The sequence below is a fragment of the Rattus norvegicus genome, chromosome 12 (genome assembly GCF_036323735.1).
Source record: "Rattus norvegicus strain BN/NHsdMcwi chromosome 12, GRCr8, whole genome shotgun sequence".
NCBI classification, from domain to species: Eukaryota; Metazoa; Chordata; class Mammalia; order Rodentia; family Muridae; genus Rattus; species Rattus norvegicus.
Genome location: NC_086030.1, coordinates 48,999,167 through 49,026,636, shown reverse-complemented (window position 1 = coordinate 49,026,636; position 27,470 = coordinate 48,999,167). Strand labels below are relative to the sequence as shown.

Genomic DNA, 27,470 nt, shown 5'->3' with positions numbered 1-27,470 from the left:
AGATAGAGGAGAGGAAGAAGCAGCCAAAAGAACATGGAGGCGGATGTTAAGATTCTACTCTGGGGCTGGAGAGATGGCTCAGCGGTTAAGAGCACCCGATTGCTCTTCCAGAGGTCCTGAGTTCGGTTCCCAGCAACTACATGGTGGCTCACAACCATCTGTAAAGAGATCTGATGCCCTCTTCTGGTGTATCTGAAGACAGCTACAGTGTACTTATATATAATAAATGAATAAATAAATCTTTTAAAAAAAAAGATTCTACTCTGTACCTTTGTAGTTTGTTATGAATGTTCTTAAGGGATGGATGTGTACAGGGCTTTGTATGTCTAGGTGGGCAATTATATCTTATCAGTTGGATCAGAGGTTACTGTGTTGTGTGTTCTTTCATGTGGCGATTTAATTGAATTCCAGAGAGTGTGTGGTGGCTGGAGACACTGGGCCGCCATGGAATTGGGATATATTTCTGGCATGGCGGCAACCTGCCTTGGGAACTGGATGGGTAGAGAGATTGTTGCCAGGCTCAGAGAGTGCGATATGGGATGGAGCAGAGCGGGTGAGACGCTTGGCTGACTGAGATGAAGACATCTAACAGATGTCCTGGGGCGCTGTGGTGCCGGATCTAGTGCGGGATAAAAGAACCCTTATTTTAATTTTACGGCAATACCAGGGGACCCAGCCCAGCAAGCCCTTCCTGTGAGCCCCCAAGATGGAGAGAGCGAGACATGAGGGAGTTGAAGCCTGCGGCCAGCCTTACCCTCGTCCAATAAAGACTCCTGGTGACTTACAGAGTAGGTGACGCCACTGGAGGACACAGGGGACGTCTCGTTGTTGGCAGAGGAGGTCACAGCCAGAGAAGCCAGGGCAGGGAACAGACTCTCCATCTCTGGCTCCTCTGAGAGGTTGTCCTCGCTGTCAGCCCGACCGTGCTTGTCTGCCTCGCCAGGCCAGCCGTCCATCATGGCGCCATCCTTCTCGGGCAGGGCCACGTCCAGGCTGCCAGGGATGGACATGAACTCCTCCAAGCTCTCGTTGGCAAGGAGGTCACTCTCAAGACTGTCTTGTACTGCCAGCTCCTCCCGGGGGGCCTCGTCCCGGGAAGTGGTGGCCTCGCTGCTCTGTCCGTCTTCCACACTGCTGTCCCCAGGCCGAAACACAGCGGGGAGGCTGCGCTGGACATCCAAGACACTGTCTTCGGTGCTAAGACTGGGCTCTGAGTGCTCTGAGAGGCCGGAGGAGAAGTTGTGGGAGGAAGGGTGTCCGGAGTCTGGGGAGCAAGTGCCGTTTGCTGGGTTCCCATTGGGGATCTTGGGGTGTTTTTCTTCTGACCTGCCTTCTGCCTCTGTCTGTTCCACCTCATCCACTGACTCAAATACCTGAGGAAAGGGACACACGGACGTGCGAGTCAGGACGGGCATGGCAGCACAGCTTACAGCAGCAACTTAATATCCAACAACAGGGACTACTTGAGGATGGATGGGGTGGAATAGCACGCAGTCAGCACAAAGGCGGTGTGTTCCAAGTGCTGAGGTCTCATTGGCAATTCAACTGGCTGAAGCTGGCTCTGAGGAGGGCGACTAGGGAAACAAGTTTGGGAGAGGGGTGTGGCTTCGCAGGATACAAACCTCTAACACCTAGACTTACTTGTGTTTCTATGCCCTTCAGCCATTAGCCCTCAAGTTCACAGTAAAGACCAGGGCAAAGCCTCACACTGTTTCTCAGTTCACTGGGTCTACTTCTGCTCCTTCATGAGCAGGGATGGGACCTTGTCATGTGCATAAGCTTGGTGTACACACACACACACACACACACACACACACACACACACACACACACAAATTATTCTACCCAGAAGGTAATATTTTATACACATTTTTATACTTTTCATTTTAAAAGTTATTTTATTATTTGTTTATTTATGTGTGTAGATGTCTGGGTGTGTGCACACATGAGTACAGATGCCTTTGGAGTCGAGAAGAGGGCGCCAGATGTCCTGGGGTTACACCTGGTTGTGAGGCACCCCACGTAGGTGCTGGGAACGTATGTATGTATGTATGTATGTATGTATGTATGTATGTATTTGTGTGTGTCTCTGTGTGTGCACATGAGTGCCGGTGGCCTTGCAATCCAGGAGAGGGCACCAGATCTCCTGGAGTCACACCTGGTTGTGAGGCACCTCATGGAGGTGCTGAGAACTAAATCTGGGTCCTCTGCCATAGCAGTTTGTGCCCTTCACCACTGAGCCATCACTCCAGTTGTGCTTTTCCTTTTGTTTACTGAGGCTCCAGGTGGAGTGACATCCAAAAGCTATTGCACAATACAACACGTCTGCTAGCATTTATGTGGGATCTTAAGAACTACCAAGTGTAGTGGCTTGAATAGTTTTGCCCCTCTTTTCCCAGACTCATGTGCTCGAATGCTCGGTCCTCAAGGACTTACACTATTAGGAGATGTGTCCTTGTTAAATAGGTGTGGGCTTGTCTGAGGAAGTGTGTCACTGTGGGGTGGGCTTCTGAGGCTCCTATGTTCAAGCTCCAACCAGTGCAGAAGACCCTCCTCCTAGCTACCTGCAGAAGAGAGACCTTCCTTTCTGCCTTCAAGATGCAGAACTCTAGGCTCCTCTAGCACCATGTCTGCTGGCATGCTTCTTGCTATGATAATAATGGACTTAGCATCTGAAATTCTAAGCCATCCCAAATCAAACGTTTGCCTCTATAAGACTTGCCTTGGTGAAACCCTAAGTGAGACACCAAGTCTTTCTATACATTATATATTTCCGTGTATGTAAAGGCATCCAGAAGGTTCTGGAAGGCCACACCGTGGACTTGTGATCATAGTACAGTTGTTTCAAGGGAGGACAGAGAGGAAGGAGGCAGAAGCAAAGTGTGGTTTACTATTTTATAGAGGAGCAGACTCCTGGTCAGCCTCTGAGTTCATAGGCCCTAGGTCCAACTAAGATTCAACCAATGCTGAGTGAAAATACCCACAAACCACTGCACCTGTGTAGACCCGACTGGGGCGTGCGCCCTTCATTCCTAGTGACACAGCCCGATGGTTATTTCCATGTTGTTTGCACTGCACTGCTCTTGTGAGTGGCCTAGAGGTGACCTGACGAATGCAGCACATTCTATGCATACCCTTGTCATTTTACCCCGGACTTGGATCCCGGGATGCTCAGGTCCACAGGGTCTGCATCCCACTGCTGTGGGTTTCAAGGAGGCAGCAACTGCTTGTAATACTCCCAATATTAGCCAGAGAAAGTGGAACGCATCCAGCATAGCAGCTGTTGAATGATGGACATCCAAACCCTACCACCGAAGATGGGAGGGTGGGGCTTGCATGGATGCAGCAGCGGGTGTGGGAGGCGGGCTTGTGGGCGGGGCTGGGCATGGGTGGGGGCGGAGCCTCTGAAAGTCACCTGTGTGCTGCTGCTGGAATCGCTCTGCAGTCGGAGGTTCTGGCGGCCTGAGCTGCAGCTCTGGGAGGACTGATTCAGACAGGAACGAGAAAAGAGAGAAAGTCACACAAGGGGCTTCTGGGTTGGGATACAGGAAGCCTTATTCCATCCCTTCCACTGGCTCGGACAAGTCCCTTTCCAGAGTCTCGGCTTCCTAGCTGCTTCCTGGAGCCTCCTCGGGGATGACCTTGGCCTCTGGTCCCACCTTCCAGACGTCCCATCTGAGCGACCCACCTTTAACTGCTCTGCTGCGCTTGAGAGCTCTGGCTAGGATTTAGGTCCTTCCTAACAAAGTCTCAGTTTTTCTACATTGTAACCTCCTGCTCCTCTCCGCTCTGACACTATGTTCTGCCAGGCAGTTGGCTTTGGCCAGTCTACTTCATGCTGTTCAGCTAAAGTCTGTGTGAGGGCAGGGGTCTGCCTCAGCTACAGACGTTCTGAATACTCCTGAAAGTACTTGCATATGGTAGCTATTCAGTAAATGTTATTTGATTACGTGGAGGCAGACACTGCAGTGGAACCTGATTCATGCTGTCTTCTCAGGGCTATCCCCAGACCTCCACCACCCCCACTGTACAGATGCAGGAACTGAGCCCAGAGGAAAGGCACTGGCAAGAGACTCTGGGTGCAACTTGAACCTAGATCTGATTCTGCTGAAGATGGGGCTGTCCCAAGGCTCTGGCCCCTCGCACCAGCATTCCCTAAGGCCAGCTGTTGGTTACCTCATTGCTGATGGTAGAGTCCCGGTGCAGCATCCGGTGAAGGTGGCTGTCCAGGCTGGCTCCGGAAGAGCACTTGGCCAGGGCAGCCGCGTGGGACTCCCGCTCCCTCTGTCTCACGATGGCTTCACAGCCCAGCCACTCCGACATGGTTTGTGCGTAGCAGGCGTGGATCTGCTCGTCCACCTGTGGGCACAAGTGAGGGTCACGGGCTCTGGCCTGTCTGCACTCAATGTAGATGGCGCTTAACAGATCTGGATGATGTCCCCTGCCCACAGTACTGGAGAGGAAGGCTACTCTGTCCTCACCCTCTCTCCCCCTTGTCTCCCCCTCTTCCTAATTTGTTCACCCGCACAACCACTGTTTGCATAATTTCTCTATTTCCTCATTCCTTGTCGACTGATTATTCAATCTGTTTCCACATTCATTTCTTTGGATAAGTACCTATATTGTCCCAGGCACCAAGCTAGGCATATATATTACGAGATGAGCAAAATCCTGCTACCTACCTACACACACACACACACACACACACACACACACACACACACACCAGTTCGCCCACTCATCCACCCATCAGGTGAGGGCAATATCAGATTACTAGATTTTCTCGTTTTCTTCAAGACTGAACACGCCTGTATCACATGACCCGGCAATCTCACAGTTAGGCATTTCCCAGAGAAAACCTGCCCTGGATGTCAGCAGCAGTCAGTTATTCTTAGCCGAAAAACAAAAAGTAAATAAATAGAGGTTTGTGACAGCATCACAACAATTCAGAGGGAATTCAGAGGGAAACCCCGGCATATGCCCATGGGTGGTGTTACTACACCACTAAAAGGAAACCGGTATCAATAGAACAATTTGGATGGATCTAGAGCCTTATACTGAATGAAAAAGTCAACACCCAAACTTTCCACACTACATAGCTGTTTATACAACGGTCTAGATCAGAGAAAATCTGGGAAATGGAAGTCAGGTCTGGAGCAGGAGCCAGGGGATGACGGTGGGACGGAGGTAGACGTGGCTAGAGAGGGACAGGTGAGGATTCTTTTTGTTTGTTTTATGGTTTCTTTGTGTAACAGCCTGGCTGTCCTGGACTCACTTTGTAGACTAGGCTGGCCTTGAACTCACAAAGATCTGCCTGCCTCTGCCTCCCGAGTGCTGGGATTAAAGGTGTGCATCACCATGCCTGACTAAGACGAGGAGTCTTAAGGCACCAGCAATGCACAAGTCTTGAGACATAAGTAAATAAATACACACATATCATTGTGCACAAATGGACACACATACACACACACCAGTGTGTATACATGCATACCAACACCAGCATGCATATGTGGATACACACACACACACACAGAGTTACAGGAGGACAGAGGGGCTTTAGTGGATGGTATGCTGTACCAACATTGGCGCTCTGTGACATAACAGGGCATCACGGTTCTGCTGGAGGCCACCATGGGGGAAACTGAGTAAAGGTCATACAGGTCTCTGCAATGCTTCCTACAGTGCACAGGAGTCTACGTGACCTCAAAACAGGAGGTCGGCTTGTTTGAAAATTCTCTCGTGTTGTATTTCCACCACACAGCTCTTTTCTTGATGTTCCTGTTTCTTCCCTGTGTCTCTCACCAAGACTGTAATAGACAATTGGGGCTCTACAGTACCCAGGTGCACAGGGCCCAGGTGCCCAGCTGCACAGTACCCAGGTGCATAGTACACAGCTACACAGTGCCCAGGTGCATAGTGCCCGGGTGCACAGGGCCAGCTGCACACTGCACAGCACCCAGGTACATAGTGCACAGCAGCACAGCACCCAGCTGCTCAGTACCTGCTACATGGTGTCTGGATGCACAGGACCGAGTTCCATAGTACCCGAGTGCACCCGTACCCTGCCCCACAGCACCCAGCTGCCTAGTTCCCAGCTCCTCGGCACTCTAGAACTTCCATTGTCCTTACAGGTAACTAACCTCTTTCCTCTCCATCTCTGTCATCCCAAACTGGTAGTGGCCCAGGAGGAAGGGCCACACTGCCCTGCGGATCTCAGGCTGGACACCTCCATAGTAGATGAGCCGCAGCAGCTCCTGCTCCGGGTAAGTCTATTGGGGAGGGGTCAGAGGGCACAAGGTCAGGTCAACAGAGAAGCCAGAACAGCCTACAGCCATGCCCTGCCATCTTGTTTCTGTGAATGAGCAAAGCCATATCTTTTGTGTCTGGAACGTTCCCCAAAATGCCTATGTTATTGACTTGGTCCCTAGCTTGGAAGCTGGTGGGGCCCTGAAGAGAAGCCCAAGCAGGTTTGGGTCACAGTGGAGGACGGTGGCTGAGCCCCATGGTAAGCCTTTCTCATTTGCTCCTTAGCCGTGTGTTCCTGCCATGCTGCTCTGTGCTGCGGAAGGCCCACAGCTACAGGGCCCACAGACCCAGGTCTCCACAAGGAGAGCTAAGATAAACAGTTTTTCTTTAGGAGCTTCCGGGTCTGGGAATTTGTTACAATAAGGGAGAGAGAACATACCACAGGGACCTGTAATTAACTCTGATATCCCAGGAGAGCAACCCAGGCAGGTGTGAGCCCAGGCAGGTGTGAGGACTAATGGGGGATGTGGGGAGGGGGCAAGTGTGGAGTGCAGAAAAAGATAACAATGTGACCAGAGAAACCCATTTCATAGAATGGCAGAGGCGAAGGGGCACGCTACAACTCAAGTACTCCGAGCAGGTCAAGGTCATCTTTAACTACACAGAGAGCTTGAGGCCAGCCTGGGCTACATGAGACCTCATTTAGAATAAAATAGTTAAAAAAAAAAAGCCCCAAAACCAAAAAGGAAGAGGAGAGGCAAGAGGGAGAGGAGGAAGAGGGGAGAGGAAGAAGAGAGGGAGGGAGGGGGAGGACAGAAACGGGGAGAATGGGGGGGGGGGGACATGTACCCAAGGCAGTGCCTAAGGAACTAGCATTCCCATTTAATTAACAAATGCAATCTCTTCTCCAGTCAGCATGAAGAAAATTACTTTAAAGCAAAATAATCCGATGTGAACACTTTGAGCAGCTCCCCATACTAACAGCATTCTGCACAGGTTGGCTTAGGGCTTCCTGTAGGGTGGGGTTGGCTTTGCTACTTCAAAAAAAAAACATGGGCCTAAGAGATAGCTACAGTGTATCCTTCCTTAGGTTGCCATGGGAACTTTGACCACCTAGGTAGATGTTAGCTCTTTAGAAATTAGAAAACCAAACCCGTTGTGGCACAAATGCAAAGTCTTCACCAGAAAAGACTTCTTTTCTTCAAGGGGTGGGGGGGCTCTCCGGAGCCATTTGGATCTCCACTGTTTCCCTTGGTTTTTATTTTATGTGCATGAGTGTTTTGTCTGAATGACTGCACCATGGGCCTGCAGTGCCTGCAGAGGACAGAGTGCCTGCAGGAGTCAAGTCCCCTGAAACCGGAGTTCTGAATGGTTGTAAGCCAGCATGTGTGTGCTGGGAACTGAACCCAGATCCTCTGATAGAGCAGCCAGTGCTTTTAACCACAGAGCCTCCTTGGCTTTTCTTTATGAGTTATAAAGTGATTCTGCAGAGGCTTCTCGATCCTTTTTGAGGACATTTAGGAAGTTTTGAGTCTCTAGGAGTTTGTGAGCTCGGTTCTCAGTTGGTGCATACATTTCCATGGTGTTCCCATGTTCAATCCATTCCTTTGCCTATAGAGTCTGTAGTGATGTCCCCTCACTGACTTCTGACTGGTCACCTGAGTACCCCCCCCCACAGGTTTGTGGTTCTAATAAGGTGTTTCCCAGCTTTGCTGGTCTTCCCGGAGATCCAGCTTTATTTGTGTTTCTCATCTCTGTTCTCTGTGTGTTTAATTCTGTTCTGATCACTATCTTTCATCCTGTCTGTTTCAGGTTCAGTTTGCTGCCCCCATCCCGCCTCCCTCCCCCCAGTCCCTAAGACAGAAGGTTAAGTTGTTGATTTGAATCTTTCTCTGTTTTACTTTACAGGTACAAAACCTGGACCTATGTATGTATGTATGTATGTATGTATGTATGTATGTATGTATGTAATGTGTGTTTATTTTACAATTGTGAGTACCTGCATGAGTTGATGTGTCCTGTGTGTATGCCTGATTCCCCTCAGAGGCCAAATGAGGTAAGCAGATCCCCTGGAACTGGAGTCATAGGCCATGGTGAACTGCCTTATGTGTGTGTTGGGAGCAGCAAATGTTCTTAACCACTGAGCTCTCTCTCCAGCCCCTAGTTCTTTGTAATATGGTGCTATGTTAAGTTTTAATATTTCCTGTTTTATTTACGGCCTTCGGTCCTGTTTCTTGTAAACACCACGGCTGCAATTATTTTGCTAGAATAATAAGAGAGGGGATGATAGTAAAAAATAGGAAAGTCACTTTCTAGGACTCCTGGCACAACTAGACTACATTTCCCAGACGCCTTTGCAGCCAGGTGTTGGTCATATGACCGTTTCTGACCAATGGAGTGTGAGAAGTAATGGACGCTATTTGCTCCCCTGGGACAGGGAGGAAGTTGGTGGGTTCCCTCCCGCTTCTCAGGGGACTATGAATGGCAGGGGATGGTGGGTTCAGGAGCGCTTCAGATGAAGAAGGAGGTACATCCATTGATAAGGATCGCCAGTGAGAAATAAACCCAGTGTTTCCAGGCAACACGACATGGGGGACTGTTCCTGGGATTCAGTGTACCCAGCACAGGAAAGGCGGTAAGCCTTGAGAAAAGACTAAAGAGTAGAGGAAGGGGGTGTTCAATGAAGTAATTTTGGCTCATCCACTGTTTCACCCAATTTGACCTTAAACTGGTATCTCCCAAACTGGATCAAGGAAGCACTCCGGGGATTTCAGAAACAGACGTGGGCTCTTCTCCGAGAGACGCAGATCTGGAGCTGAGCCTAGAAGCCAGCAGCTTCCCAGGAACCAGCAGGCTCACGCTGTGCCCGTGGGAGGCTGAGAGAGTACTCTGGCTTATCTATTTAAGGTTTTAACACACAGCAATCAGTTTCTAGGAACTCATTCTCAAAATCAAAATGCCAGGGGTACAGGAGGGGACGCGTTAATGCTGCTGCCACTACTGCACTACAGGAAAAGGATTCTTTTTAAAAGAGCTAAAAGGAAGCCAGACCTGGTGCAGGTTGGCAAATCCAATTCCAACCCCTGGGAAGCGGATGTAAGAGGATTGTGAGTTCAAGGCCGACCTGGGCTATTTAGTGAGAGCTCCTCCTCAACTCAAGCAACAATAAACTGGAAGGAAAAAAAACTGTGAGAATTCTGTTATCAGGAATTTAAATAAACTGTGGGTCTCGCTATTTCTTTGGGATCTGAAAGACTAGCCTTGTCCCTAATGCTCAGGCCCTAAAGGGTTTCAGACTTACATTTTCTTCCAAGTTTGAATATTTGCATATATATATATGCATTTATAAATATGGGTCTATTCCAATTCCACGTGTTTAGCATACAGATATTCACACAGCCTGCAGGTCACTTTATTTTTAGCGCATGGCACGTTTGGACCTGCTGGGTGAGGTCAGGTATGGGATTTTCCATTGGTGTTTCACATCTGAGTGTTTCAAATCCAGACCATTTTGGATTTCAGGTTTTGCACTGGGATACTGTACCTATGCATGTTTCCTGACTCCCTTACCCTTCATCTGGATGGGGCTCAAGTCAGCTGTAGGTCTCTGGACTTGCCTACCTGGGTCCCTATAAGTCTGACCTGACAAGATGGCCTCCCTCCACTCTGCCCTCTGGTGAACAGGCCCAGCTCACCGTGCTGTCCTGGATGTACTGCTCCCAGATGCTGGCCGTCAACCCTTGCCCAGCGTCACAGGGCAGGTCTGGAGACACGATCATGTGATTGACCAGGGCTGACAGGTGGGTCCTCACGGTGGACAGGTGTCTGCAGTAGGCGAGCCCTGGCCCGGGAGGGAAGAAAGGCTTCATCTTCTGCCCACCACACTTCACCAAGTCTCTCCTGGAAGCTCCAGTGGGGCTGTCCTGTTACCCATCTCTCAACCCAGAAAATTCTCACTGTCCCCTTTCCAGACAAGGAAAGCAAGCTGATGACTGGGTATCCTGACAACTAAACCTAAGGGATGTTTTTTGACTTTGGACAGAGCTACTCTCCTCTGCTGGAGGCTATCACATTGACTAGATGTGCTGTGGGCAGGGAAGGGACAGGAAGGTAGGAGGACTTCTGGGCTCACTCTGGGCTTGCCTCCCATCCGTGTAGAAAGAACAAAGGTCAGATTTGGACAGAATCCCCGCTGGATGGAGAAAGGAATGCCTGAGGGATGCTTTTCAAGCTAGCCCTGTCCCCTCAAAGGACTGCCTGCTACAGGCACCTACATTCACTTTACCCCGGGGACTGGGAACATGCCTGGCACACAAGACATTCGATCGATAAATGCTCACATCCATAGAAGGCTCTGGAGAGGATCTGGTACTTCATGTTATCACAGAGCAGTTTCAGTGGAGCCCTGCAGGAGGAGGGAACAGAGGGTCACACACAGCTTAGATTCTCTACAGGGGAGTCACCCACGCTCCACACAGCAGGCTAAAGTCAGCTGTCAGGGCGGCAGGAGGCTGCTGTGGCTCCCACACACACACCCCTTCTCTGTCACAGCCCAGGGTTCTGTTGGGGGAATCACCCCTTCATAACGTCGTGTCTCCATGGCTTGGATGCCCTGGATGATCACCTAGTGCATGAACCAGGTGGAGAAGTAGTCATGTGACCCATCCTGGGCCAATGAGAATCAGTCTTGGTGGGTTTTTTTTTTTTTCCAGTATCTACCTGGAAGCACGATCTTTTTTCCTGCCTGAGTTTCTAAGCCAGTGGGATATATTGTAGTGGCTGCTGGAAGTCTTGGCCATCACCAGGGAGGGCCAGCCCAAGAACACAGCACCACAGAGGCGCTGGCTCAGTCCGCACCTAGAGACCAGAAAAGTTGCTCCCGTTCTGAGCATCTGGATCCAACCAGGCTCAAAGCCACTGTGCACACAAACCTCTCAATCATGCGAGCACATCGACCTTTTATTATTTTCTTTTGTTTTTTTTTTTTTAAGATACGGTCTCATTATATAGCCCAGGCTAGCCCAGGACCCACAGCCCTCCTGCCTTAGTCTCTTGGGTGCTGGGATCACTAACCTTCTCCAACACACACACACATTCACTCCCACACCCCGCCCCTCCCCTTGATGTTTGAGGAGTAGCCCTTACGCTTGGCCTCGTGAGCTGCAGGCGCAGTAGGCAGCGCTCAGGGCTGCTGATGCTCCCTGCTCAGTGCTTGTCAGGAGTGGAAGCAGAGCAGTGCCAAGCACTGCCGTCTGGGGAGATGGGGTGTGAGCTCTTACGGAGCTCAGAATGGAAGACTCTTTTTGTATCTATTCTGAGGCTACCCGGGGAATACCAGACAAACCCAGGAAGCCTGAAAAGGGAGCACAGCTGAAGTCCTGGGAGTGACTGTCCCTCTTGCTGCCCTTAGGATGTGAGGCTCAGGCTTGCTCAAGGTGTACACGGCAAGCCGCTCCTTGGGCTTGCAACTCTGCAAGGAGGCGAGCTCCTCGTCGATGCAGGTATGAAAGTAGACGCTCTGAGGGCAGACACTAGGCAGAGTTCGACAGTCCATGATGACTACGTTCTGTTCCCTTGTAATAGCCCTTCTAAGTGAATGTTCCATGAAGCACACAGAGAATGCATGGCTGACACTAAGCAAGAGCTCTGGCTCCTGGTGCATGCTGGACCCGGGTTTCTCGGCCTCCTTGTGAGTGGGGCCATTGTGTTGAAAAGTAGAGATACCATTGCCTCTGATACTGTGGCCTAGTGACACAGACGTCCGTTAGAAAGTGGGCCCGTGGCAGCCTCACAGCATTCAGGACACTCGAGCATTTGCTGTAAAAAAAAACCATTGTTCTTTCACGACTGTGTGTTACTGCTTCAGAACGTTACCCTGACTGACACGTGCAAGGGCGCTCCAGTGGCCAGGACCACGTGAACCCCTAATTTAAACCTATCTCCGTGTGCCATTCACACTTCCCAAAACTCAGGACGATGAGGCAAGAGATAAGACAGCCACGGGCCTTTGGTTTGTGCTTCAAGTTCCTCCCTGAGGGAGGAGCCTAAGCCCCGCCTACCTCTCGTGGTTACAGCCATTGGTTGAGCTGCCGTCAGCTGAGCCGCTTTGTGAACAGGAAGAGCAGGAGGACTTCCGAGGACTGGGTTGCCATAGGGATGGAAGGTTGTTCATAGAGACGTCCATTAGGTCCTGGGGCACTGTGGTGGATGGTGGGTAGAAAAGGGGCCAGCAATAACCTTGGTTAAACCCATGTGTTTTACAGAAACCTCACCCCAAAGCAAGCAGCACCCCCAAAGCTGGCTCAGGGAGAGGGAGGATCTGAGTGTGACAGTCCCAAAGTGCCCAACCACAATCTGACGTCATCTCTGAGTCCACCTGATCCAGTGAAAGCCACCACCAAGATCCAGAGGTTCTGGCTGCAGAGCAGAGTGGAGGAGAGGGGAAGGGAGAGGAGGGAGCACAGGGCCAGAAGACAGACCTATCCCAGTGCAGAGAACCTCACCTCGCCATATCCCCATTCAGTCCTGTTCACAGGAAGGTGACATTAGGGAAGGGGGACCTACTGGACGCTTCCGGGGGGGAAAGGCTGGGGAGCCTGAGTTCCTAGACATAGTCCTTCACAGGAGCTTGTGTGGTCAGAAGGGAGGGCGCTCTTCCCAATACATGGGCAGTTCCAGGGCCAGGGAGCCTGGCTAGGGAAGGTAGCAACATTGTTCACACTTCTAAAGTAGAAATCACCTTCAACAGCTGACTCCGTAAAAAGCCACATGCCTGTCTAGCACCACTGACGTCCTGCAGACGAAACCCTCAAATGCACCCAACTTGTTATAGATTCTCTCTGTGTATGGTGTAGATTCCAGGGATTGGACTCAGGTTGACAGGTACGGTGGCAACGCCTTTACTCTCTGTGGCTTCTTGCTGGCTCAACACCTGGCTTCCTTTTGCTGTTTCCCAGTCAAGGACTTGAAGCCCAGCTCATTGGCTGTACAGAGTGGGCACTGGATTTGGCCCCTGGGCTGGGGTGTGCTGGTCCCTACTCCAGGACATGAGACAGGTGGTCATTTTCTCCCCTGTTATGACCTCTTAGGACAACTGTTCTCTCATAGGCTCTTCTGATCCCTGAGTGGGAGAGACACTTGTCCCCTCTCCTTGTCATCAGAGCTCAGAGGCTGATTGGGTCATCATAACCCACTGGACAGAGAAGAATGCTAGCTGCAGAATGAGGCTCTTGTACCTGCTAATGGTGACTGGCTCCACGCCCCCTCCCCTCACAGACTCATCACTGTGCTGGCCAGAAAATGCCCTGGTTCTCAGCCTGTCTCAGGGAGGTAGAGGGTGAGCAACCATAAGCCAGTGAGCCACAGAACCTAACAGTTGCCTTCTGTGGGGTGGGTACTGAGGGGGCATATGGCTGCCTTCTGCAGGACAGAGTGGGTACTGGGGGGGCATATGGCCGCCTTCTGCAGGACAGAGTGGGTACTGGGGGGGCATATGGCCACCTTCTGCAGGACAGAGTGGGTACTGGGGGCATATGGCCGTCTTCTGCAGGACAGAGTGGGTACTGGGGGCATATGGCCGCCTTCTGCAGGACAGAGTGGGTACTGGGGGCCACAGGGCTGCTCATCCCTCTCCATCTTCCTTGGGAACAAGACGCAAATGGGGACATGGCTGAAGTGTCACCCAGCCCCCAGGGAAGGGGAACCAGACGTTACTGGGGGGCTGCTCCTTCACACTCCTTGTGGGGACGGTCTGGCACCCTCTGGTTTGTGCCCACTGGAGCCCCCTGGCCACCACCAGGACAGAGTGGCCAGCTGCTAGCATCATCCAGGCAGGGCCAACGGACATGGGCCGGGGGCTGCCCAAGAGGTCAAGGGTAACTTGAGACAGAAAACAAAAAGAATCAGTGAGGGGGAGGGAGGCTAGGGTGGGAGAGACAGAGGCCACTAGAGAAACCAATTCCCCGGGGTTCCCCACCCTGCTCCACACAGCTCCCACATACATCGTGCCAATCAGAGGAGGAAAAACTGGCGCTTGTACAGTGCTCACCCTGTGCCAGGCACTAGACCAGGCTCGCCCTTCACCCTTGGTGACATGTAAAGAAGGCAACTGTCCTCATTTTGCAGCACAGAGGCTCAGAACAGTGACGTTAGTAGCAGCAGCAGGGACTGTTTCTCTTTAAGAGACAGGTTTACTGGGCTGGAGAGATGGCTCAGAGGTTAAGAGCACCCGACTGCTCTTCCAGAGGTCATGAGTTCAATTCCCAGCAACCACATGGTGGCTCACAACCATCTGTAAAGAGATCCGATGCCCTCTTCTGGTGTATCTGAAGACAGCTACAGTGTACTTATATATAATAAATAAATAAATCTTTTAAAAAAAAAAAGAGACAGGTTTACTGAGCAGCCCTAGATAACCCCAAATGTGCAATCCTCCTGCCTCAGCCTCATGGATGTTAGATGAATGGTATCCATCACACCTGGCTCAATCCAGTCATGTGTGTGTGTGTGTGTGTGTGTGTGTGTGTGTGTGTATCCAGGTGCACTTGGAGTGTGTGTGTGTTTGTGTGTGTATATATATATATATATGTGTGTGTGTGTGTGTGTGTATCCAGGTGCACTTGGAATGTGTGTGTATGTGTGTACGTGTATATATATATGTGTGTGTGTGTGTGTGTGTGTGTGTGTGTGTATCCAGGTGCACTTGGAATGTGTGTGTATGTGTGTATGTGTATATATATGTGTGTGTGTATGTGTGTATGTATATGTGTGTATGTGCAGGTGCACAAGGCTATGTGGATGTCTGTACATGTTTGTGCACATGTGTGTGGAGGGCAGAGGTCAGCCCCAAGTGTTGTTCTCCAAAACCATGTATTTTGGCTTTTGAGACAGTCTCACTAGCCCAGAACTTGGCAAGCAGCGTAAATTGGCAGGCCGGCCAGTGAGACCCAGGCTGGCTAGTGCCCGACTATGACTCCCTAGCGCTAGGGTAACAAGTGCCTGCCACTATGCCGTGCCCGGCTTCGTGTGTGTGTGTGTGTGTGTGTGTGTGTGTGTGTGTGTGTGCGCGCGTGTATGCGCGCGTGTGTGTGGATGCACGCGTGCATGCTGAATACAGTATGGTTGTGTGCAGAGGCCAGAGCAATATCTGGGGTACTTTCTTCTGTTGAAGGTCTCTCTCTAAATCAAAGGCTCATCTTGGCTGACTAGCCAGGGAATGCAAGGGATTTGCAGGTTCCTGACCCCCAGGACTGCAGTTATGGACATGGGTAGTCAGGCTCCGATCTTATTAGATACTTGAATGCAGATCCTTATGCTTGCACTGACTCCTTGTAACCAGAAGTGAGGTCCTGACAAGAGAGATCGCATGGAATGTGCCTGCTATGTATGCTGAACGCCTGTAGCAGACCCTATAAACAACCCATTTCACCCATGAGGAAAAAGAAAGTCAGGGAGGGATGGAAAGAAACCTGCCCATGTCAAGCAAGTCGGGTCCCAGAGCCCAGGCCACTGTCATCGTTACTGTCCCCTCCCACGTTGTGGTGGCTTTACTAGATGAATAAGGAGTGACTATTGGTTTCACTTTGGCGGAGGTGGAAAACACCGGGACACTTAAGTTTTTGGGTGCCCTTTGCTGGTTCCAGAACCCAGCCCTGCTGCCTCCCGTGGGTAACTTTTGGAGTGGTTCTCAGGAGGAGCCGGTCACCTCAGAGCCCAGGGCTGCTTACCGAACTCAGACTGGGTGCCGGGGTAGATGATGCGGAAAACGTAATCTGTGGCTTCATCATCCTCTTTGTCTGAAGACGTGGACTCAGAGGACCCCTGTGGACTCCGCTTGCGCAACTTAGGAAACACCTTCCCCTGCAGGAGTGCATCCCGCGGCAGACCTCAGAAAGCCACCTCACCCCAAGCCTGGCATCACTGAGGGTCTGGGGGGGGGGGCGCGGGAGCCCACCAAGTCACAGCAGGACCCAGTGATACCCCACGGCTGGCATCCCCCAGCCTCCTCCAGCCCCCCCCCCCCCCACAGCCAACCCCTCACCTTTCCTCGCTGTGACCAAAGCGGCGGGTCCAGCTGCCCATGCGGAAGCAGCCCATTCTCCAGACAGGAGAGGAATTGTAGCAGGTGCCCGCCCTTGGGGAAGCGGAAGGGCGGCCTCTGGATTCCATCTTGGCTCACCAGCACGACGGTCCCGCCGCTGTCCACTGCCACCACCGGAGAAGAGAGGATGGCAGGATGTCACCACAAAGCATGGTACGGCCCCCACTCTGCAAACACATGCCTTCATCCCCAGAGCCATACTGTGTGTTAAAAGTGCTGTCTTACTGTAACACCCGGAACATCCCTGTGAGGCTTGGCTGTCCCTTCCCTATTTTACAAGGGACAAAACCGAGGTTTCGAGAGGTTTTAGGTCACCCCTAAGGTAACATAGTTGCTAAGCTGCAAAGCCTGGATCTGAACAGAGGTCTGCTCGTTCTACTAAAGGGGATTAAAGTGTTGAGTTCCGTGCCTAGACAAGCTCGGCCCACTCTGCTTATTCTAGATGTACGTCTGGCTTTGAGGGACTATAATGGTTACTGATCTCTGGTCTGCAGACCACTGATTTCGGAGTCACAAAGATCTAGTTTCAGGTCTTCTCTCTATAGCCAACATTCAGCGTTATTTTATATATATGTAGGTGCGATGCCCCACCCTATCCGTCCCCCATCCCCCATCACTGAGTGGCTGCAATGATTCAGAGCAGGCACACTCAGGAGGCACACCCGAGTGTCTCATAACGGTAAATGAGTGAACGGAGTGTGGCAGGGAGCAGGGACAGAGAACCACAATGGATGCCCAGCCACCTGCTGTCCCCAGGGTCCCTACCTTGTTGGTGGCAGTGCAGGTAAACTATCTCCTCTAAGCGGATGGTCACAGCGTAGTCCCAGTAGACACTGGAAGGGGAAGTGGGGGAGACTGTACGAAGCCAGACTGCCCTCTCACCCACTTGTGCTAGCCATCTGTGTCCCCAGCCTGTCCAGCCGCCCTCTCCTTCTTTTGATCCTATTACCACAACTTTCTGAATAAAACTCTCTTCTCGCTGTCTACATGGTTACCGGAGCCAGACTCTGCCAAGTCTCTAGCCCAGGATTCTGGGATGATCACCTGACCCAGACTGGCCAATAGGCACTCAGGGGTGATCACCTGACCCACGCTGACCAATCAGCACTGACCGGCCACAGTGACTAATGCAGTGACTAATGACTCAAGCACCATGTGCGAAATGCTAGGTTTATGCTTCGATAGCCCAGGAAGAGCTTCTTGCTGTCCGGGGACGTTCTGAACCATTAGAGACCTGTCTGAGTACAGGGTGGGCAGGAAGGCAGAGGCAAGAGACCTGGTGGGTTCAGGGACGGCTACTCAATTGCCTGGGGTCTCCCACCCCTCGGTTTTTTGAATCATTGGACAGATGGTTCAGTCGCTTGAGCTTGACTTTTTGTACCTAGAAGTTAAACATAGGTACTAGCTCAGAGCCATGCAGCCACTGTGCAGCTATGGGCAGAAGTCAGAATGACCTCTCCCAGTTCTGACCTTACAGAGGCCAAAAGTCTGATTTGAGGAGCCTCAGTTTCCCCCGATATAAAAATGAGGACTCTATAGCCCCAGCTCTAAAATGGGTACGCTAATAAGATCTCTACTGTAGTGTTTCTATGAGGATTTAAGGGAATATTTCATTTGAAGGACTCGACCCAGAGCCCCTCACACGGTCAGCTCAGAACACAGTGCTTGCGACACGGTCTCTCCGAGTACTGACTTAGTATATGCTTCTAGCTCAGGACCTGCGACGATCCTGAAATAAGTTATTCCCCTATCACAACACAACAGCATGTGAGGGGGTACCTGGGAATATAGGTTTTGTGGTAGTCCAGGAATGCAACCATGCAGAGATCCTGTACCAGGAAGTGGAGTTCAGCAGCACCTCACAGCCTCCACACCCTGTGCAGATCTACCATATTTCCATCAAGGTGACGTGATGCCAGCCAGGACTGAGCACATGGGTGTGGTCCAGGCCCATTCAGCCCAGCATCCCCAGCTGTTCTGACCGATATTCTTCCTATGTGACCTTCCTTCCTTTCTCTTCTGTGTCTGCCCTAAGCTCCCCCCAGGTCCTTCCCTGAAGAAATCTCTCGTCCATCAATCCTTTTGTGGGACCCGCTCTTGGGAGAACCTGGATGAACACAGGCATCACGCGAGCAGCTGCAACCCACTTCTGGCACCTTCTGTGAAGGACTCCACTCCTACACCCTAAGTACAGCTGGGGAAACTGAGACTGGGGGATACGGAAGTGACATCACTGGGAGGGGCGGGGCTAGTTCTTATTCAGTCCCCTGTGTCTTCACAGCTTGCTTGCTGAGGTGCCATTTACAGGTATTTGCTATCCTTACACTTAACGATAGGCCTGGGAGTGCATTTACAAATTCTTTAAATTATATTTTTATTTATTTATTTAGGGGTGTGTGTGAGTGATGGGTGCATACCACTTTGAACGAGTGGGAGTGGAGGTAGGAGGGTAATATGAAGGAGTCAGGTTCTCTCCTTCCATCAGATGGGTTCCAGGAATAGAACCCAGGCTTTGAGGAACTGAGCCATCTCACTGGGCCCGGAGAATAAAACTTATGGATGTGAGCAGCTGACCACGCCTCCTCCCGAGGCCCTGCGTCCTGTTTCCAGGTGCTCTCAAGACTGGTGTTCCTTCTGGGGCCACAGCAGCAGGGAGGCCGGGCCAGGTAACCATAACAACCAGGTCACGCACCAGGCTGGGCTGTCTTTCCCTGAAGAGAGCATCTCTGTGTGTAGGAGAGTAGAAGGGCTTGTGGCCCACTAGACTGATGGTCTCTTACCTCTTCTCGTAGTCCAGGTCCCCCACAGACCCGTTCATCAGCTGATTGGGTGTCCACTTCAAGGTCATGACATCAGCTGTCTGGTGCAGAGACAGGTATCCTGGCACGGCTTCCATGTCATCCCTCTGCAGAGAGAGGAGAACTCAGGCCTGGTCATGTTGCCGGACTCTGGTGGACACAGGCCTGAGCCTTGCCTCAAGGTTGCAGAAGCAGAATCAAAGGGTTGGGTTGTTTTCGGCAACCTCTCAGAAGCCCATCAACACTGAGCCAAATGAGCGGAGAAAACCACCTGTAATTCATCTCCATAGATATTACCCAGAATCCCTCACTCCAAGCACCTCCCACCATACTTCCATCCAGCGGCCTGACCCTCTACCTGCCCAGAATCTGCCCATGGAACATCTCGCCCACTTCCCATTATCCCAAGTCAGTGGGGTGGGCAAGAAAATGTTCCCATCTCTCTTCCAGGAAGGATGCCCTGCCACTCCTGAGCTGCAGTCTTATCCATCTCCTACTTGGGGATGTCTGCTCGCCTGTGGCATTTCACAGCTGTGAAGCGGCTGCTGAGGGCCTGATCCCACACAGGCTCAATCACTCCCTCAATTGAGCTCAGGCAGGGCTGCTATTTTGCAGGTAGAACACACACGAGTGCATTTTAAACGTCTCCCAACAGAGGAGCCTGTGATTCAGCTTTGAAAGGCAAAACTATTGTGACTTGGACTTGAGAACTGGGTGACAGCCTCGTCTCTCCAGGTCACCCCGTCCCAGATCCCCTTGGAAAGCAGAGAAGTCATGTTCCACGGGCCTTCGGACCCTCGATGGAGATGACAGTGAACAGTGTGTACTTCACAGAACTGCTGGGTCAGAGGCCACCAAACTTCTTGTGTCAAGGGACTGACAGGAAGTCCTTTGGGTTTTGTGAGCCATATATGGTTCAGGGAAACCACGCAGTTCTGCGGTCAGAACCTGGCATAGTCCTGTTTCAATATCTTGATGATTCATATTCATTCTCTCTTCTCCCCTCCCCCTCCCCCTCCCCCTCCCCCTCCTTCTCCTTCTTCTTCTCTCCCAGCTCCGGATGGAACCTTGACCATACTGGACCCCAGCTCTTAGCATTTGAAGTTTCTAGTTGGTTTATTTGAAAATTGGCTACATCTTAAGTTCATTGCTTGCTAAATCAAAGATATCAGAGCCTTGTGCCCACTGGGATACAGGTATGACAGCCCACAGGGCAAAACGACATGCTCAGGGTCACCCAGCCATTAAGGCTGTGACCACAGAGCTAGGACCGCTTCCTGCTTCCTTCCAGCAGTACCAGAACACCACACTGACTGTGACCCAATGACCCTGAGGAGAAGACAGCAAAGGACAGCCCCCTCAGGGCAGGGCTGCTCATGCCTCACACTCCCCCCCCCCTTTTGCTCAGATAGATGGAGCACAGAAGGCAACAGATTCATAGAAGTAGCTGTTGTGGGAGCAAATGGTAATTCTGCCCCTTGTTTGGGCTTCTCTCTCATCTCTACGGTTAGCGCAGCCCAAGGCACGTCACAGCAAGCACTGGCAGGTGTCATCCAGGAAGAGGGCCACCTTCATAATACCACACCTCTGCCACACACAGCATCTGGCTAAATGTTTGCTGAGTGACAGCAAGAGTTCCTAGCCAGGCAGATGGCCTGGGAACAGAGATGTAGGAATAGACTAGAAAAGAAGTGGATAGCCAGGTGGGTGGACAGAAAGTGCATAGCTATACACACAGAAAGATCAACAAGGATGAGGGGATATGAAGAATGGAAGAGGTGACGGGCAGGGCAGCCAGCTAGAGATATTGCCATGTGCACTGAGATAGAGATGTATGTGTGGATTGACGTATGCATGTGTGTATACATGTCTGTGTCAGTGGTGAGATGATGGATCACAGCCAGGTGGATGTAGGGATAGAGATACAGGGGACTGGGCGGATGGATGAGCGTTTACTGGCAAACAGACACATGGGAGGCTGAATAGAGAGACGATGAGTGGGCAGATGGGTGGGCAAGCAAATATGTGTGCACGTTATATAGATATGTAGGTGTTGGAAAATGGGGGGATGGAGAGATTGAGCGAGTGAATGAGTGAGGAGATAGACAGTTAGGTACATGGGTGGATGGATGGGTGGATGGTTGGATAGGTGGATGGGTAGGTGGATGGGTGGATGGGTGGGTGGGTGGATGGGTGGATGGGTGGGTGGATGGGTGGGTGGATGGGTGGATGGGTGGGTGGATGGGTGGGTGGATGGGTGGGTGGATGGGTGGATGGGTGGGTGGATGGGTGGATGGATGGATGATGGATGGACGGGTGGGTGGGTGGATGGGTAGGTGGATGGATGGATGGATGGATGGGTGGATGGATGGGTGGGTGGGTGGATGGATGGATGGGTGGGTGAGTGGGTGGATGGATGGATGGATGGGTGGGTGGGCGGGTGGATGGATGGATGGATGGTTGGATGGATGGGTGGATGGGTGGATGGATGGATGGATGGGTAGATGGATGGGTGGATGGGTGGGTGGGTGGGTGGATGGGTGGGTGGATGGGTGGATGGGTGGGTGGATGGGTGGATGGGTGGATGGGTGGGTGGATGTATGGATGGAGGGTGATGGATGTGTGGATGGATGGGTGGGTGGATGGATGGATGCAGATGCTGCTGGGTAAATGAAACGACACCATTCATAGGTAGATGGCTATACTGATAGATGAATTGATGGATAGATGGAGTTGTTGGTGAATACCTGAGTGAACGGATGGGTATGTAGGTACATACATTAAGAGTAAGGTGGGACTGGAGAGATGGCTCAGTGGTTAAGAGCACCGACTGCTCTTCCCGAGGTCCTGAGTTCAAATCCCAGCACCCTCATGGTGGCTCACAACCATCTGTAATGAAATCTGATGCCCTCTTCTGGTGTGTCTGAAGACAGCTACAGTGTACTCATAGATAATAAATAAATAAAATATTTAAAAAAAAAGAAGAGTAAGGTGAATGGATGAATAAATGGACCTCCCTGCCCTCATAACCTGTACCCAAACCCTCAGAGCATGACATAGCCACAGCAGAACTCACTGGCTGAACCAGAACATTGTTCTTTCCGTAGAGCAGGGTGGCCCTGGAGTTCTGGTGCAGAGATTCTACATAGTCCCGGGCAGATATGGATGGTCGGTCGTCCATGCTGCCGCTGGAATGCCTCTTCTGGATCTGGTATCAGCACAGGAGAGAGAGAGGGATGAGGCAGTGAGTGGCCGTTAGGACTCCCACCCTGTTCCCTGCCTGCCCCAAGGCCAAGTCTAGACCCTACCAGAGGCCCTCACACTGCCCACCCATCTCACACAGAGCGCCGGCCGCTTGGTGGGTGAATCCTGTCTCAGATGCGAACTGTGGATCCGGTGTCTCTGGACCAGCTCGTCGGCTGAGGGGTCAGTCCAGAAGTGGTCTGCAGTCTTCATCTTGGTATACTCTAGGGCACACGGCCCCACTGTGGAGCACACAGGGCTGGGAACCTGGAGGCCCCAAAAGTGCTCCCACCCAACTGCCTCAAAAACGGGCTCCCTCAGAGCTCTCATTTCCCTACAGGCAGTGATGATGCCCCAGAGTTCAGCAAGAAGACACCGCAGCAGAGACAAGTCCTGAGCTCCAAGAACAAAGGACCAAATGCAGCCCACACCGGAACTCTTTTTTTTTTTTTTTTTTTTTGGTTCTTTTTTTCGGAGCTGGGGACCGAACCCAGGGCCTTGCGCTTCCTAGGTAAGTGCTCTACCACTGAGCTAAATCCCCAGCCCCCGGAACTCTTACCCAACAAAGATGCAAGGATGGGTCCGTCCACCGGGTCCATCAGGAGCGCCTCCTTCTCGTAATATTTACTGTTGGGAGGAAAGGGCATGCAGGTCTGCAAGGCGAACACCGGAGGGCGCACGTGGGCGGACTAGCTCGCCCGGCTGAGGGACTCAGCTGTGAAATAACTGTATTTCACAGGCTGAGCAAAGCAATTGATGAAAGGTGCCTGGCCTGGAACTCACAGGCACCGGCTCGCCACACAGCCGCGAGGACTTTAGGAGAGCGAAAGAGTCAGAGGTCAGGCTCTCAGGTGAAGCTGTCCTGTTACCAAGGCAAGAAAACGCTGCCTAGCCTTAGTACAGACCCAAAGACGGTGCTAACAGACTGCCCCACCCTAAGTCAAACGCCAGCCCCAAGCCTCTGGAATCTGGTTCTGTTAGATGTGTGACACTATCAACGGATGCTCATGCTAAAAGTTTGGGGATTCGCTTGTTTGCGAGCAACACGGTGCAATGATTTCCCAGTTCTTTGAAAATTCATCTAACACGTAAATATCAATAGAGAGACGTAAAAGTTGGTTCAGGCTGGAGGGACGGCTCCACGGTTAAGTGCCCACTGCTCTCATAGAAACCCCGGGTTTGATTCCCAGCCCCCACGTGGTGGCTTACAATGATCTGTAACTGTGATTATCAGGATGGGAACTGGTCAAAAAGTCTCACACTGTAAAACATTGACATCAGATTAATCTGGAAGGGTCTAGCCTCGTTGTGTATTTTCAACAATCCGTAGCCCGCTAGAATCATTTCTACATCTTCTCCGTAAATCACCCCGTGCTTTTTAGCACTAAGGCACACAGAGGGAGACGACTGTTCTGCGGTCATCGCAGAAGGACGGCATCCAAGATCCCTTTATCTTGCCCTAAATGTGAAGTCCCCGTTTGCACAATGCTCTTCAGCACCTGAATCCTCTCCAGCTTTCAAGCTAGTTAGCTCAGGGTCACACATGCAGAAAGCTTTTGTTCAAGCCTTTCAAACCTCAGTGGGGGGGAAAAAAACATTTATTCTCGAGGGCGCGGTTCCCAGAATGGCCAGCGGGTGGCGGCAGAGCGCAAGCATCGGTCTCTCACCTGCTGTTTTCTACCAGGTAGTGGACGATTTTGTCCAGGACCCTCTCGAACAGGGCGGTGCGGATCCACAGGTGCTTGATGGCCAGCGGGGACAGGTTGGGTAGCTTCGGCAGCTTCCGCACGTTCTCTTGCAGGCCCTGGATCTGGTTTCGCCTTTAAGACGGCGGTAGGAAAGAATACACTCAGGGGGGTACTTCAGGACCACAACTCTGCTGAGTGTGAAGTAACCGGGGCAGGGTTGTGAAGGACGGAGGTGAGAGTGCCTTGGCACTTACAGAGCTAGGGGGAGAGCTGAGTGGTAAGAGGGAAGGTCAGAGGACAGAGGGCAGAGCGTGTGCCAAGGTTTTGGTGTGGGGAAGGCTGGTATGTCTGAGGAGCAAAAAGGAAGGCAGAGGGGGAGGGGGAGGGAGAAAGGGAGGTGGAGGAAGAGAGGCAGGTGGTGTGACTTTCTTCCGGCTGAGGGAACCAAGCATTGCCCTCCAGGCTCGCCCCAGCCACGCCCCTGCACACTCACGCCCTCCAGGTTCGCCCCGACGTGCCCCCATTCCCCCCCCACACACACTCACGCGCTCTCAATGAGTTGCTCCAGCTCCTGGACCTTGCGGCTCAGCTCCTCGGCCGGAGGGAAGCCCTTGCCCACCTTCATGAAGAGCGCCGCGATCTTGTTGCTTCGCAGGAAGCCGGCCGCCCTCCGCCGCAGTCCATGCAGCACGCAGGCCTCCACGGCCGCTGCGGGGACATGGTGGTCGCTAGCTGCCCTGTCTCTTGTGTACAGTCCCCAGCACCAAGAGCGACAACAGTGCAGAGAAACCGCACCCGTGCCGGCTTGTCAGGTGCGCCAAAGGAGTCAAGAGAGGTTGGCAGCTAACGCGCACGTGCACGGGGCCAAGGTCCACCATCTCTCTACATCCCATCAGCCCTGCCGTGTGGCTGTGGGAGATCACACCCTCTCTTTCTGCCTTAACCTCCCCTCGAAAGAGCGTGTGCACAGTGAGTAGTAACCGTGGGTCACCATCAACAGCTGCTGTCATTGTGACAATTGTCAGCTCCCTTACCATCACCTCCACTGTCACCATCGTCTATCACCACCATCACCATCCTCACCACTACCACCACCCTCACTCTGCTCCTCGCCACCGTTGTCCATCTATCACTGTTGTCCAAGCTACATTTTGTGTCAACTTGACACAAGCTAGAATCATCTGATAGGAGAAAAGTTCAATTGAAGAAACACCTCCACAAGACCCGGCTTCAGGAAGCCCTGTGCAGCCTTTTACTCATTAGTGATCGATTGGGGAAAGCCCCGCCCATTGTGTGTGGAGCCAGCCCATTGTGGGTGGAGCCATCCCTGGGCTGGTGGTCCTGGGTTCTATAAGAAAGCAGGCTGAGCAAGCCAGTAAGCAGCACCCCTCCAATGGCCTCTGCATCAGCTCCTGCCTCCAGGTTCCTGCTCTGCTTGAGTTCCCGCCCTGCGCAGGTTCCTGCCCAGACTCCAAGCTGAAATAACTCTTCGCACAGTTGCTTTTGGTGTTTGTCACCAGCAGTATAAAGCAGACTGGGACGTGAGGGAGGATGCGAACCCTGCTGTGCCTGCTACAAAGGATGAGGTTCCACCCCACCCCCACCCCAAACGCTCCATGTGAAGCCAGAGTCACGGGTGCCCAGCCGCATGGATGGGGGTTGGCAGGATGGCTAGGTGTCTGTGCTCAGGCATCTTCCCCGGGCCACGATCACAGGAGGGGACCCCGCTGTGCACTACTGGTGAGACATTCCATGTGCTAAAGTTCCAAGAAGAGAACCTTCTTGGACGGAGCTCCCGATTCAAAACACCCGCCATGAGCTTCAGGTCCCTTCCCCACCCCCTACCATGAGCATGAGGTGACTGCAGGCACCGGGAGCCCAGTCTCTGGCCGACATCCAGGCACAGTAGGAACCTGTCTGCTCCTGAGCAGGGTCAGCTTGCAGCAGATCCCAAGCCTTCAAAGGTCCATCTACTAAATGTGAGTCTCAAGACACCTTGGAGGCTGCTTATCCCCCATACCCAATTATCCGTTACTGGGTCCTCTGTAGCCCAGGCTGGCCAGGAACCAATACATAGCTGAGGATGACCTTAAACCTGTGATCCTCCTGCCTCCACCACTGGAGTGCTAGGGTGGCAGGCATGCGCCACAGTGCCTGGCTTTACCCGATGCTGTGGGTGGAATCTGGGGTGCTGAGCATTTGAGGGGAGCGCTCTACCAACCAAGCCCAGCCCCAGCCCTCGGCACCCTTTTAGCTCCATCCTTTACCCATCCTGTGCCTCAACGGGATGCGTCAGGGTAAAGGGAGCCCTCCACAGGACACAGGGGGCGACCCCCCCCCACGCCCAACTCACAGCTCTGCATTTCCAAATCCACTTCCTCCTGCGGAGTGCCCTCCGCATCCCAAAATAACCTGGGAGTCACAAAGCCCAACATGACGCAAGAGCTGCCTCACAGGTACGCCTCCTCTGCTGCAGCCCAGCCAGGAAGCTGCTCCTCATTGCCTCCGCTGAGGCGGTCACCAACTCACCGCAGAAGGAGATGATGTGGCTGCTGTCCTCATGGACGAACTTTCGGGTAACAGCCTCCTCCATGATCTGCTTCACCTGCAGGGCACATAGGGGGGTGGAGGAGAGGCTGACTGGATGGGGTGCTGCACCCCCGGGCTCGCAATTCTCCCACCAGAGTGTTTGCAGGCTGTCTGGGGTGTTTGGGTAAACCCCTCTTCCTTCCACAGCCTCTTGGCATGGGGCAGATCTGTGCCCATTTCACTTAGTTTGCGTGGAGGTCTGTCACCTCTTCCAGAGGTCACGCAAAATGTACCATCCTGCACACAACTACCAGAATTGTTCCCTTCCCTTGCCCACCAGAGAGCCTGTGAAGAACTCAGCATGGGTCCAGGTCTGAGCTCTGATTCCTGTGGCATCCTGCCTGCGTCTCTCCTCCAGAATACAAGTCCCCCTTCTTTGCCTTTGCCTTATCCGCAATGAATATTATGTGCTCGGTAAAGGACTTGTGGGCGCATGGTAACTCCGTGAGTCTGAAGATACAGGAGTGAAATGGGCAGCATGGGGATGGTCAATTGTGGGATCTAGGAAAGATGGGTTCAAGTCCCTACGTGGGACCCAGCAGGTTTTGGAAAATAGAGGCTCAGGAGTGCCCACCTGCCAGGGAGGGAGGGATGGAACAGAATGAAATCCCATCTTGGGATACACCATGCTGAGTGACTCCTGGGAAGGCAGTTGAGGTTACTCAGGAAAAAGATAGCTGGCTTTGTGAACCGTTCTTACCTGAGGGGCTGGAATGCCCTCTGGCTTCCCTGGGTTTACCTCCCACTGTCTCCAGAGGCATGGTCTAATCTAAGCAAAGACTGTCCCTCTGGTCCTCAGTTTCCCCA

General features: G+C 52.3%; 1 protein-coding gene across 7 annotated transcripts in view; it reads right to left on the bottom strand.

Annotated features, from left to right (window-relative positions):
• Window positions 1-27,470, bottom strand: part of Sgsm1 (small G protein signaling modulator 1) — a 79,533-nt gene that overhangs the window by 22,474 nt on the left and 29,589 nt on the right. For 3 of the 7 annotated variants that reach the window (XM_039089276.2, XM_063271223.1, XM_063271222.1), the window contains 17 exons: window positions 26,604-26,679; window positions 24,620-24,782; window positions 24,054-24,206; window positions 22,946-23,013; window positions 22,474-22,628; window positions 22,220-22,351; window positions 19,126-19,250; window positions 17,111-17,178; window positions 16,286-16,449; window positions 15,972-16,104; window positions 12,306-12,444; window positions 10,587-10,651; window positions 9,942-10,087; window positions 6,141-6,269; window positions 4,177-4,359; window positions 3,416-3,484; window positions 786-1,373 (listed from right to left, as the gene is read on the bottom strand). In XM_039089276.2, coding sequence (XP_038945204.1) covers window positions 786-1,373; window positions 3,416-3,484; window positions 4,177-4,359; window positions 6,141-6,269; window positions 9,942-10,087; window positions 10,587-10,651; window positions 12,306-12,444; window positions 15,972-16,104; window positions 16,286-16,449; window positions 17,111-17,178; window positions 19,126-19,250; window positions 22,220-22,351; window positions 22,474-22,628; window positions 22,946-23,013; window positions 24,054-24,206; window positions 24,620-24,782; window positions 26,604-26,679 — 2,556 coding nt within the window. The other 4 variants (XM_063271224.1, NM_001105937.2, XM_063271225.1 and 1 more) reach the window with 3 other exon arrangements.